Source organism: Lithobates pipiens, unplaced genomic scaffold, assembly GCF_037356315.1.
Source record: "Lithobates pipiens isolate NorthernLeopardFrog02 unplaced genomic scaffold, aLitPip1_a1.2 Scaffold_19, whole genome shotgun sequence".
Taxonomy (NCBI): domain Eukaryota; kingdom Metazoa; phylum Chordata; class Amphibia; order Anura; family Ranidae; genus Lithobates; species Lithobates pipiens.
The window spans coordinates 169,978,573-169,992,669 of NW_027507764.1; the positions used below are offsets into that span (position 1 = coordinate 169,978,573).

At 46.3% G+C, this 14,097-nt stretch overlaps 1 protein-coding gene across 1 annotated transcript; it reads left to right on the plus strand.

Annotated features, from left to right (window-relative positions):
* The first annotated feature begins 2,537 nt into the window (after nt 1-2,537).
* Nucleotides 2,538-4,887, plus strand: LOC143998235 (protein kinase C delta type-like). The gene is made up of 3 exons (XM_077493932.1): nt 2,538-2,690; nt 3,292-3,420; nt 3,741-4,887. The coding sequence occupies exons 1-3, from the start codon at nt 2,559-2,561 to the stop codon at nt 3,894-3,896; spliced, it is 417 nt and encodes a 138-aa protein (XP_077350058.1). The 5' UTR covers nt 2,538-2,558; the 3' UTR covers nt 3,897-4,887.
* The last annotated feature ends 9,210 nt before the right edge of the window (nt 4,888-14,097 follow it).

The following is a 14,097-nucleotide window of genomic DNA, read 5'->3' on the forward strand; positions in this document are numbered from 1 at the left end:
ATGGACTTTTTTTGGCAGTGAGCCTCACGCACTTTTGCAATGTACATATTGGTGTGTTTTTTTCAGGCAACTGCTACCTGCGTTTGAGATGTCATTAGGAATTAATGGCACCAGAAGTGTGATATGCATTTTGGCATGCAGTAACAGTCATAATGAAGGATTTTCATAAATATAGTATTAATATAATAAATCCTAATTTTCTATAACAGCCAACACACACCTCAGTAAGCCTTCATCAGGGGGAAAAAAAACTCTGCTGCCCCCCCCGACACACACTGTTCTCCCCCCAACCCCTTCTTTTAGCCATCAGCAAAGTATGCATGATCACATACTGCTTCAAGCAGATGCGACTAATCCCTTCAAGATACTACTGCATGCTACTTGTATAGCTTATTCCATAGGGAGCTATTTGTCCACCCTGATTAATAATCAGTTGCTATTCCTAGTGATTGGTCGCTAGCAGGATCTGCTAAAAAATCTCCTGCATACCTCTAGCCTAACGTCATACCTGCCAGAAAATGGTTAAATTATTTAGTTTATCTTAGTGTGCAAGGCTTATCTTCAACCCTGCACAATCAATATTCCAACCTGACAGATCTCAGCCAGTGGTTGTTAGTTACCACAGACATGAGATTTTTGGTCAGATCGGGTGACTATTATCCAATCTCTATGGTCTGGCTTAGGACCAATTAATGTATTACCCCAAAAACTGAACAGTGCCTATCATTGTCAGAGTAATACATTCCTTCCTATGACTTGCACAGCAAGGAAGGAATCATCTATTAATCATTTATTTACTTATTTCTGTGTGACATGTGATATTGATAGACCTTCTCTCTTTTTTTACAGATTTGTTGCTGCCGAACTTCTTTGTGCTCTGCAATATCTGCACAGACGTGGTATCATTCATAGGTAAGTGTTTCCATCATGATCTTGCCTCCGTATTTGCCATTCTTCATTAAAGGATAACACCACCCAACACTGGTACTCTAGTTGTGGATGGGTGTACAAGGGTTGAATTGCCCTCTGCCAGTTCTGCCGCCTGCTGCTGAAGCTTTTGTGCATCTTAAGCCTCATACACACAATCAGACTTTGTACAAACTTTCCCGTGGACTTTTGTACAAAGGGCGTAGTCCACAAGTGTGTATTGCATACACACGATCTGACTTTTTAGGCAACAAACACGAACGTAGTGACGTTTCAACGTACTGACGACACTTCAAAAGAGGACGTTCAATTACTCCAGCGCCACCTTTGGTCAACTTCTGTATTGTTATCTGATCTTTTGCATTGGTTCTGAGCATGCGTGTTTGTACCTCGTACAAAAGTCCAATGGTTTTGCGTACACACGATCGGACTTTGCTCCGTCTGACTTATGTTGTCAAAAAGTTTGTCCGTTCGCACAGCCAACAAAAGTCCCATGAAAACGGAAAAAGTTTGTCCGATGGAGCGTGCACACGGTCAGATGTTGCTCCAAAACCGCTAATTTGCATGTTTGTTGTCAAAAAGTCCGATCGTGTGTATGGGCCTTAAGTTAAAGAGCCTCACTTCCCCACACTTCATACATTTTAATTAAATATAACATCAAGCTAAGAATCTCTCTCATTATAACTGCAGTAATTGCAGATGTCCTCTTCTAACACAGCTCCATGTCCCATTCAGCAGCCCCCATCAACCCCCATAAACCAGTAGAAGAAACAATATTGAGGCACACTCCATCAATCCGCAATATGTCTACAACTTTATTAAAGACATGTGGATAAAAACACCGCCCAGGATTTCTCATTCTAATATGTATCGCCCCCTAGTGGGACTTAATCATGCCCCACTAGAAGGACAAAATGTGACAAAGGAAGACAGCCTATGGAGTGTTTCTGCTCCCTTGTTTTCAATAAAATGGTAAAGCATTGCAGAATGACAGACTGGGCCTTGACATGGTTTCTTCAACTGCAGTAAGCTGGGAACTGAGCTCACGAGGTTCATGCTGAGATTCATAAAGTGGTGCAGAAAGTTAGTAGGTGATCTGACCCATTGGTACCCATCTAAAACTGACCTATTAGTATTGTGTGAAATTCGATTTTAAATATTTGATCTGTAAATATAACTCTGTCCTTTTCTTTTACAGAGACTTGAAACCCGAGAACATACTGCTTGACAGCTCCGGGCATGTAAAGATAGCAGACTTTGGCCTTTCTAAAGTCGGTATGTTCGGATCCAAGAAAGTGTATAGTTGTGTCGGTACCCCAGCCTATATGGCCCCAGAGGTAAGTAAAAAAACACCCTTCTTTTGCCCCTTTACCACATCCATTTTATATTACTATGTTTATCAGCCATATCATTATAATGAAAGAACAAGAATTTTGGAGATGAAGGAAGCAGGATCACAATGATTGTGACAAGAAGCCTAAAAACTTTAGGGGCCACACTGTGACCTGTCCTTTCTATCAATTATTTCTTACCTATTATTACTGCTCTGTGTATGGTTCATCATGTGCTTTATTTTATACTTATATTACTCTCTGTTTTATCAGGTTTACTATAAAAAACCCTATGATGCCATGGCCGACTATTATTCACTTGGTGTCATCCTGTTCCAAATGGCGACAGGAGCAGAACCAGAATCAGTTGGATCCAGGAACTACTACTATCCAAGGAACATTGACCCCGACCTTCGAGATGTTATTGAACGAGTAAGTATAGATAGTCTAGAATTAGAATTATCTAAGAGCTATAGGTCCTTAGTGTTGTCTATGTAAAAAGGCTCTTCTGCATTGCAATGTGCTACAGTGATTAAGGGATTAGGGTCAGAAAGCAGAGATGGGGTATATGACTTCTGGAAGTGTTAAATACAGATTTTATGGCAGGAAATTAACCATACAGGAGGTCAGCATTACATCTGGACTTCCTATGTGACATCCTGAAAACATGAGCTGTTGGGGGAACTCCTAGACTGGTTCAGGAATGTTACCTTAGACCATGGGTCTTCAAACTATGGCCCTCCAGATGTTCAGGAACTACAATTCCCATCATGCCTAGTCATGTCTGTAAATGTCAGAGTTTTACAATGCCTCATGGGATGTGTAGTTTGGCAACAGCTGGAGGGCCATAGTTTGAGGATCCCTGCCTTAGACCCTTCTAGCAGACATACCTTATCTTAAAACTACACTAAGGAGTTAAAATATCTGAGATTTTTTTTTGTTTGTTTAATAGCTGACACTAAACTGGCTAATTTATCATTTTTTATTAGTGACAATCTACTGTATGCTAAATTTCATATCTTTTTCATTACAGCTTCTTGCAAAATATCCGAAAGATCGCTGGTGGGCAGTGAAAAGACTGCGAGAACACCCCTTCTTCAGACCTATTTACTGGAAGAATTTGGAAGAAGGAAAGGTCCCTTCACCATTGTGGATGCCAGAAGTAAGTCCATTGGAAGTACAATTAATATAATGTGAGCACATACAAGGAGATCATTTCATAGAGATCTGCAATCAGTCACTAGGAATTGCAGAATAATTATAAACTGCAAAAAAAAATGATCATCTTTATATTTGCTATATTCCACATGCACCCCACTGCTAATTATTATTATAAAATATCATTATAAGTTCATAGAAGAACTGCAATATCAGTTATAACGGCAACATTAGGTAGTATAGTGTTACATTTGAAAATGCATCTCCTTGTTGGTATGTCATGTACTGAATTATAGGTCTGATTTATGTATTTTCTTGTTGCAGTGCCCAGAAATAGACACAAATGAGCAACTTGAAGTGAAGAACCTGATTCACTGCAGAAGAAACCGAGAGAGGACAATTGCAGATGTGCAACAGAGATTGTTTGTTGGCTTCAGCTTCATAAGCAAGAAATGGAGAAAGATACTGAACAGGAAATGAAAGAATAACGTCTGCTGACATTTAAGAAACACTCACTAATCCAAGAGCCCTGTACTGTCTTCAGTCGGGCCGATACTTTGCTAGTCTTTGGATCCCCGGTATTGACAACTAGAGTTAGGGAGCCAGCTGTGACCCCAAGTGCGCATGCACGAAATCCAGCTGTGCTTTCAGTCTGGTCCTACAGCCTCCTGACACATGTGAAGTGGAATTCTCATCTCTCCTGACATGGATCAACATTGCAGGACAATATCGATTGGATTTACATTGTGGAATATAACCCTGGCTCTTTTAGGTTGGAAGATTGTCAGCAGATTGCCATATTTGTACATCGCTCATCGTGGATAAACATTGCTGGACGACATTAATGACATTGGATTTACATCATATTAGATAACCCTGTCCATTTTGGGGTTGAAGATTGGAAATAGTGGTGGTTTGCCATACCAATAGACCACCTTTATTTCGGGCAGCACAGTGGTGTAGTGGTTAGCACTTAAACCTAGCAGCCATGGGGGTCACTGGTTCAAATCCTGACCATGACACCATCTGCTTGGAGTTTGCATGTTCTCCCTGTGCCTGCGTGGGTTTCCTCCGGGTACTCCGGTTTCCTCCCACACTCCAAAGACATGCTGGTAGATTAATTAGACCCTGTCTAAAAATTGGACAAAATATGTGTTTGTAAGCACATCAGGACCCTATAGGATAAAGGACAGTGCTATACTGCAGATGGGCATCAGTGGTAAAAAGCACCCTGAAGCAATTCAGTTTGTACAGATAGTGCTGTACAAGTCAATCATTCATTGTGATTGACATGGATCAACATTATTGGATTTACATCATATTAGATAACCCTGTCCATTTTGGGTTTGAAGATTGAAAATTGTGGTGGTTTGCCATATAAATAGACCACCTTTGTGCATCACTCATTGTGATTGACATGGATCAACATTGCTGGACGACATTAATGACATTGAATTTACATCGTATTAGATAACCCTGTCCATTTTGGGTTTGGATTGAATTGAATTGTATTTATTTATTCATTAAAATTATAAAAAAAAAAAAAAATGTTTTATTGAGTGTTAGCAAAGTTTTAATGTTTATCGTGTGATTATTTTATCTAAAATGGAGACTGATAATTCTAAAATGGCGTCTAAGGAGACGTTGCTTTAACTTGTTTTCTTATATATTGTTTTAGATAACTGCCTAAGGCCAGAAAACCACAGGCTTTGCTATATAAGGGAATAAGATTATAAGAAGTTCACTGTGAATTGGCAGGCGGCTGTAGGCTTTGCGAGGCCTTAGGCCAGGGGTGCCCACCCTTTTGAAGAGCGAGGGCCATTTAAGCGACTTAGTAACCAGTCGCGGGCCACAATGAGCAGATGGCAGTTCTGTGTCCGCTTTGATATAGATACAGCCCACTGTACTCTATGGGCCCTCTCATCTGATCAAATGGAAGGGAAGGGGACGGATCCACTTACCGTTTTTTTTAGCAGATCGGATTGGAAGGAGGCAGGTATAAAACTGCTGCTCCATAGAGGTGAATGGAGGGTCTGATTGGGTCAGACAGATCATGTTAAAGGGGCCTAAGGCTACTTTTACACCGATGGTCTGTGGTCTACCTGCACCTGTGGATTTCCTGCAGGCTAGCTGTACTTTGCCATAGAATCTCTTTCTGAAAGTGCACCAAACCCACAGGTAAGACGAGAAGTCTATGGCTCACTGCAGGTAAGCTGAAGGTACACTGCGCTACACCTGCGAATCAGTTTAAAAAAGCAGCCCAGTAACCACTGCAGAACAGATATGTCCATATATACACTGTGATATTAGTAATAAACTTGCTGTCCCAGGCAGAGTGCATTTCCCCGCACTTGCTACCACCGGACCGGGATGAGACCTTGACAACATCAGTGATTGATCACAGGCAAAGTAGGCAGCCGCGAGGCCCCTATGACTGCGGGGCCTTAGGCAATTGGCTAATTTGCCTAATTGGGGAGCCGCCTCTGCCTGTGAACCCTGTCTAGTTCCAGCGAGGTTGGATGGGTATCCAGGATCTTGTGGAAGATGGCCGTGACAGTGACCTTGAGGTTTTCGGTGCTCATGGCTTCTTTGAGTCCACGGAGCCTCAGGTTGTTCCGGCGGCTCTGGTCCTCTATCTTCCAAGTGTAGCTGCAACTTAATGGATACGTGGGAGTCTTGAGAGCATTCCAGGGCTGTCACCCACTTCTCCAGAGTGGATGTAGATGTCTCTCCTGTGGTCATTCTGTCTGAGAGCATGTGCACCTCATCTCTCACCTACTGAAGGTCCAGACGGTGCGTCTCCTCCAGCTGGAGGATTAGGGCCTTGATGTCTGTTTTGATAGGGAGGGCTTTCAGCAGGGAACAAATTTCCTGATCACCGGTCTCACCGGTGCTCAGGTGTGGGGAGGCTGACACCTCTGGCCGAAAGGCTGCCGGTGTCCCCAAAAAGCATTCCTAGGTGGCAGAAGACCTGGGAGAGAGGGTTTGTGTGTGTGGGGCCTGGCCTTTCTGAGAGCCACATGGAGCCGCCATTGTAGCACCTGGGAACAGCCTCTGAAGCTGTGAGAAGAAGTGCGGAATCTCGCCTTTTAATGCACTGCAGCGGGTTGCCCGTGCCGTTGCTCTGGTTTTGTGCCTTTTTGCTGATAGCATACCGGTGATAGTAAGCCGAGAAGGCCAGAATAGATAGGGGAGGCCAGGAGCTCACAGAAGATGCAACTTTACCATGCCCAGGGCACGCTCCACAGTAAATAATGTTTTATCACTTACTGTGCGCCCCCTCCAAACACCTACCTGCATCCTCTATCAATCCAGCATTGTGCCTAGCAGTAAGAACAGCAGGAGCCTGTGACTGCTGCCAATCAAATTCTGTGCTGAGGGAACAGGGACATGGGCAAGCCATGCTGTGTGTGTCTATGAATGCACATAGCCCAGCTGAGGTGCTTGTCCTAACATGTGTCCCCATAGCACACAGCTTGGTATGGGGGTATATGCAGAAGACGAGGAGTGGAGAACGCTGGTGGGGACCCCAGAAAAAGGAAAGGGAGCGCTCTGTGCAATAGCAATGATAACATGTGTAGCACCCTCTAGTGTGCTACAGTGCCTAGAAAAAGTAGTCACACCCCTTGCAATGTTCCACATTTTGTCATGTTACAACCAAAAACATAAATGTACTTTATTGGGATTTTATGTGATAGACCAACAGAAAGTGGCACATAATTGTGGAAAATTATAAATGGTTTTCAAAATGTGTCCCCGAGTCAATACTTTTTAGCAGTGGCAGCTGGTGCTAAAAGTTTTAGGGGGGGCGGCACAAACTAACAGCACCCCCCCAGGGGAGACGGCCGACAGCAACCACCAAGCACAACCCCCCACCCCCCGCCCGGGAGACAGACAGCGGCAATGCACTGTGAATGTGCATGGTGCCTTTTCTTGTGGAGGCAGGGAGAACGAAGCGCCGAGGCCGCTTTGTGTGATTCTCCTGGCCAACACACAGAGATATTCTCCTTCCAGCGGGAAGTGTGTAAGAGAACTGCTCTGGCGTATACGCGTTTGCATGCACACGCTCACGAACAACAGCAGCGTCAGAGAACTGCTCTGGCGCACACACGGGAACAGCGGACTTCCAGGGCGCTGATTTGCATGTGCAATGGACTGCGTGCATGTGCAGGAGCGTGACCCTAACACCAATTGGCACCTGGTGGCCTATTTAAAGGGTGCACTGACTCACAAAGAGCACTGACTGGTCTTCAGCTGGGTCCTGATCTTCTGATTCCTGTTATACCATGCCTGATACCTGTTGCTGAACCCGGCTTACCCTGGCTCTGCCTCTCGACTCTGATTCATTCCTGATTACCGGTTCCTGATCTCGGCTTCCATTTGACCTTGCTTCTGCTTATGCCTTTGTACTTTGCTGCCCGCCTGTCAAACCCAGCTATCCTTGAGACCCTGCTCCTGCTCTTTGCCTGGCTCAAACACTGCCTGTTGTCCTGCCTCTGCCACTGAGCCTACTACTCCATCTGCAAGTTCTACAAGCAACACTTACAGGCACTCGTTTTCCTCCTGGCCCTAGCCACCATCTGTTCCACCTTCAGTGGGGCTTGGGCTGGAGATACAAGGGAGGACGACCTCATCATATCAGACTCCTACCAGGTACATGACAAAGTTTGTCCTGAGACACGACTGGCTAGGGAGTCCTAAGACTCCCTGGCCAATAGGGGCTTCCTGATTGGCCAGTAGAAGAATGAGGAAGACAATAGTGATCACGTTGTTCAAAAAAAAAAACCATTGGAATCCATGTGTCCAGTGCCCTCCATGTAGATTAGGGGGCCAGATGCATGGATGGGTTTCGGCAACGCTGCTCTCCTTAAGGAGCCCCCACCACTGCTTTGTAGAACAACTTTACACTTCAGTTACAGCTACAAGTCTTTTTGGGTATGTCTCTACCAACTTTGCACATCTAAAGAGTGACATTTTTACCAATTCTTCTTTTTAACATAGCTCAAGCTCTATTAGCGCTATCAGATTGGATGGAGAGAGCCTGTGAACAGCAATTTTCAGGTCTTGCCACAGATTCTCAATTGGATTTAGGTCTGGAGTTTGACTGGGCCATTCTAACACATAAATATGCTTTGATCTAAACTATTCCATTGTAGCTCTGGCTATATGTTTAGGGTCATTGTCCTGCTGGAAAGTGAACTTCTACCCCAGTCTCAAATCTTTTGCAAACTTCTCTGTCCCTGCTGAACAAAAGCCATGTTTAATGGAGGGGGTGGTTTGTTCAATGTGATGTGCAGTGTTAGTTTTCCACCACACATAGCGTTTTGCCTTTAGGCCAAATAAGTTCAATTTTGGCAACATCTGACCAGAGCATCGTCTTCCATATGTTTGCTGTGTCCCCCACATGGCTTCTTGCAAACTGCAAACGGGACTTAATATGGCTTTCTTTCAACAATGGCTTTCTTCTTGCCACTCTTTCATAAAGGCCAGATTTGTGGAGTGCACGACTAATAGTTGTCCTGGGGACAGATTCTCCCACCTGAGTTGTGGACTTCTGACAAGTTACCATGGGCCTCTTGGCTGCTTCTCTGATTAATGCTCTCCTCGCCCAGTCTGTCAGTTTAGGTGGACGCCCATTTCTTGGCAGGTTTGCAGTTGTGCCATACTCTTTCCATTTTTGGATGATGGATTTAACAGTGCTCTGTGAGATGTTCAAAATTTGGTATAATTTTTCTATAACAAAGGCCAGATTTGTGGCGTATACGACGAATAGTTGTCCTATAGACAGATTATACCACCTGAGCTGTGGATCTCTGAAGCTCCTCCAGAGTTACCATGTTCTCTTAGCCTGGTCTGTCAGTTTAGATGGATGGCATGTTCTTTGGCCTTCATCATGCTGTTTGTTCACTAAGGTTCTCTAACAAACCTCTGATGGCTTTGCAGAACAGCTGTATTATTTTTTTTTTTAGACTGAGATTAAATTACACACAGGTGGACTCTGTTTACTAACTAGGTAACTTATAAAGGCAATTGGTTCCACTAGATTTTAGGGGTATCCGAGTAAAGCGGGCTGAATACAAAAGCATCTCCTGATAGAACAGAGCCTTTGGAATTACTCTGCACATGCTCAATTTGGTTTGTATTACTAGAGGTTTTTTTTTTTCTTAGACGGGTGCATGTGTTCAGCACAGTGCCAACCAGCACTGTCCAGACAGAGGGCCAGGGGTCGTGCAGCCTCATAGGACAGTCATAGTAGAATGAAAACTCCTCCTACAAGATTTAACCAGTCATCGATAGAACATACAATATAGCTATATACTGCTGATGAGAAACTGTATTTAGCAGTTTATATTTACTAAAATAATTGCATTTCCATGTTCTGTGTACTGTAGGAGACCAGATATAGTGAATGCAGGCTCCTGGGTTTAGTAACACTTGAAATAATAAATCCTCCCATTTTCTTTTTTTTTTTTACATGCTGTCACCAGAGCAGTACAGCATCATCATATGACTGGTGTGGCGGTGGTCAGGCATTTCTTTATTTTCTATCCTATGGCCAGAGTGGTTCAGTGTCTCCATAGTGACATTCTACTACTTGGGGGGGGTGATTATGGATTTTTTTTTTCTTACACTATGATTGCTAATACAGTAATAGTGACGATTACTGTTATAAGCAATAGTTTTAGCTGTCATGAATGGCTTTCAGCTTGTGATCTGTGCTTTGCTACAGCTAATCACATGGTACAGGGTGCTGTGATTGGCCCAAGTACCATGTGATAGCTGTAGGCCAATCACATCATCACAATAGTAAGAAAAACATTCATGAATGGAAGCCATTCATGACTGTTTTGTTTACATTGTAATCATGTAATTGCTATGACCAAGCTTAACGATCATATGGCTACCAAGTGGCGTAATCACGGAATTGTGCTGCTGCATGTTCAAGGGGGCAGGCCAGTACACATGTGTTTAGCAAGGTGCCAGTAAATGGACACAGCGGTCATTGTATTACGCAGCTGCATACTCCAGGGGGTATAACAGGGCGCATGTGTTCAGTGACGTACCCATATGTTTGCTGAGCCTGAAGCTGCCTTCTTGCTGCAGTAAATGTACTGTGGCAGGTTGGTAATTTTTACTTTTGATGATAACAGTAAACAGGACAAATAGAGAGGGTGAATTTCCCTAAAAGGGGCAGAGGCAGTAATAAAAACCTGCCAGGTGTTCTAATCCATCTCCACTCCACAACAAGATACAAGTTTTGCCTGCCACGATTGCCGGGAATGCTGCCACCATTGCCAGGAATGCACCCACCATTGCCAGGGATTCACCCACCATTGCCAGGAATTCACTCATCATTGCCAGGAATGCTGCCACCATTGCCAGGAATGCTGCCACCATTGCCAGGAATGCACCCACCATTGCCAGGAATGCACCCGCCATTGCCAGGAATGCACCCGCCATTGCCAGGAATTCACTCACCATTGCCGGGAATCCTGCCACCATTGCCGGGAATGCTGCCACCATTGCCAGGAATGCAGCCACCATTGCCGGGAATTTCACCCACCATTGTCAGGAAATTTCACCCACCATTGCCAGGAAATTTCACCCACCATTGCCAGGAAATTTCACCCACCATTGCCAGGAATGCAGCCACCATTGGCGGGAATTTCACCCACCATTTGCCAGAAATTTCACCCACCATTGCCAGGAATTTCACCCACCATTGCCAGGAATGCAGCCACCATTGCCAGGAATTCACTCACCATTGCCAGGAATGCAGCTCCACAATTGAAATTGCCAGGAATGCAGCCACCATTACCATCAGTGCAGCCATGGAGGGCAGGACAAGCGCCAAAGACACCCTACAGGAGAATCTCCTGTTTACACAGCGGCATCTTTAAGAGAAAGTCCCGCCTCATTTGATGGACAGCACAGTCGTCCAATGGCAGAGACGGGACTTCCTATTACAGAGGCTGCCGTGTAAACAGGAAATTCTTCTCTTGTGTGCACGGCACTCGTCCCGCCTCCTCCCTCCGACACAACCGGACTATATATCTTTGTGGCCCCGGCGCTGGGAGGTCGCCGGGGGCCACAAAAGATATATATGTTTAAATAACCAGGCGGGCCTTTCAAAACCGGACCGTGGGCCGCGATTGGCCCGCGGGCCGGACTTTGGACATGCCTGATCTAAACTCTTCCATTGTAGCTCTGGCTATATTTTTGTCCTGCTGGAAGGTGAACCACTACCCCAGTCTCAAGTTTTTTGCAGACTCTAACTGTTTTTCTTCTAAGATTGCCCTGTATTTGGCTCCATCCATCTTCCCATCAACTCTGACCAGCTTCTCTGTCCCTGCTGAACAAAAGCCATGTTTAACCACTTAACAACCACCCTATAGCCGAATGACGACTACAGGGCGGTTTCTTAACTCTGGGAGGCCATCATATAACATCCTCCCAGAATTCCGCTCTTGCGCGCCCCCTGGGGCGCACACTCAAAAGCATCCGCGACCGCCGGGTCCATAGGACCCGGCGCATCACGAATCACGGTAAACGGCCGCTCATAGCGGCCGTTTACCACGTGATCGCTCCGTCAAATGACGGAGTGATCACTTGTAAACAAACCAGCGTCATGTTATGACGCCGGTTCCTCCCTCCCCCTCTCTGTACCGATCGGAACAGCGGAGGGGGAAGAGATCAGTGTCAGCAGCGATGTGGGCTGCATCTGCAGTGCCCACATCGCTGCTCACCGAAAATGAACCCCTCAATTCCCTGCCAATACTCTGCAACACCCTGCCATTACTGTGCATTACTCTGCAATACCCTGCATTACTCTGCAATACTCTGCATTACCCTGCAATACTCTGCATTACCCTGCAATACTCCAATACTCTGCAATACTCTGCAATACCCTGCATTACTCTGCATTGCCCTGCAATACTCTGCATTGCCCTGCAATACCCTGCATTACCCTGCAATACTCTGCATTACCCTGCAATACTCTGCATGGGGTACTGGTGAAATGGGGGCCAAGCCAGGGAGGACAAGGAGGGGCTGGAGAGCAGGAGGGGCGGGGCCAGGGAGCACACGGAGACACTCGAGAACAGGAGGGGTGGAGCCAGTGAGCACAAGGAGGGGCTGGAGAGCAGGAGGGGCGGAGCCAGGGAGCACACGGAGATGCTGGAGAGCAGGGGGGCGGGGCCAGGGAGCACAAGGAGGGGCTGGAGAGTAGGAGGGGTGGAGCCAGGGAGCACACGGAGATGCTGGAGAGGAGGGGCGGGGCCAGGGAGCACAAGGAGGGGCTGGAGAGCAGGCAGGGCGGAGACAGGGAGCACACTGAGATGCTGGAGAGCAGGAGGGGCGGAGCCAGGGAGAACACGGAGGGGGTGGAGAGCAGGAGGGGCAGAGCCAGGGAGAACACAGAGGGGGCGGAGAGCACGGGGATACAGAAAAAGTTAGATAGGAGGAGCGATGGGGAGACTGCACATAGTGGAATTGATTTTTCCATATTCCTCCTGAAGCCACTTAATGATCACTTCTCCTCCTCCTCTCCCTCCTGCAGACATTCAGTGGCTGCAGGAGGAAAATGGAAAGATCAATTCCATTATGTTCAGTCTCCCCACCGCTCCTCCTATTCAGGCACACAGGGAGGCTGCACGGACATTCACCTTCTCTCACCTTCTCTCCGGTCAGCCAGGCAGCATAAGAGCTCCTTTCTCTTCACAATCATGGGGCAGCTCAGCTGGATAGCTTCAGCAACCCCCGCCCCCACTGCTGAACCAAATATGAGGCAGGTGCAGAGGAGAGGTCAGGGGAGCAGCGCAGACTGAAGGAGCAGCTCAGCTGCGGGTCCCATGGACATGCTGCCCGCATGCCTTGGAGCCAGGTGATGTCATCCAGCCGCTGCGCCACCTAGAGGCCTCTCCTGTCTCACACCGAGCACTTGCTGCCATTGGACCGGGACGGTCCGAGATGAGATCTTGATATCAGCGTTTGATCACAGGCAAATTAGGCGGCCCGCGAGGCCCCTGTGTGTGCGGGGCCTTAGGCGATCGCCTAATTTGCCTAATTAGAGAGCCGCCTCTGCATGGGCCTCTTGGCTGCTTCTCTGATTAATGCTCTCCTTGCCCAGTCTGTCAGTTTAGGTGGACGCCCATGTCTTGGCAGGTTTGCAGTTGTGCAATACTCTTTCCATTATCGGATGATGGATTTACCAGTGCTCTGTGAGATGTTCAAAACTTGGGATATTTTTTCTATAACATAAAGGCCAGATTTGTGGCGTGTAAGACTAAGCCCTTGTATACACGGTCGGACATTCCAACAACCAAATCCATCGGATTTTGTCCGATGGATTTTGTCAGACGGATTTTGTCCGAAACTGTTGCATACACACGGTCGGACAAAGTTGTCGGAAACTCCGATTGTTCAGAACGTGATGACGTTATTTCATTACGACGGGACTACGTTCAGGCTAGTAGCCAATAACTTTGGTGTAGGAATTTGATCTGAGCATGCATTGGCACTTTGTCCGATCGGAATTCTCTACACATGATCGGACAAGGTGCGATCGGATCATGTTGTTGGAAAGTTTTATAGCCAAGCTGGAAAACTTGGTCCGACGGATATTCCGACGGAAACAGTCCGATGGAGCCCACACACGGTCGGATTATCCGACAACATGGTC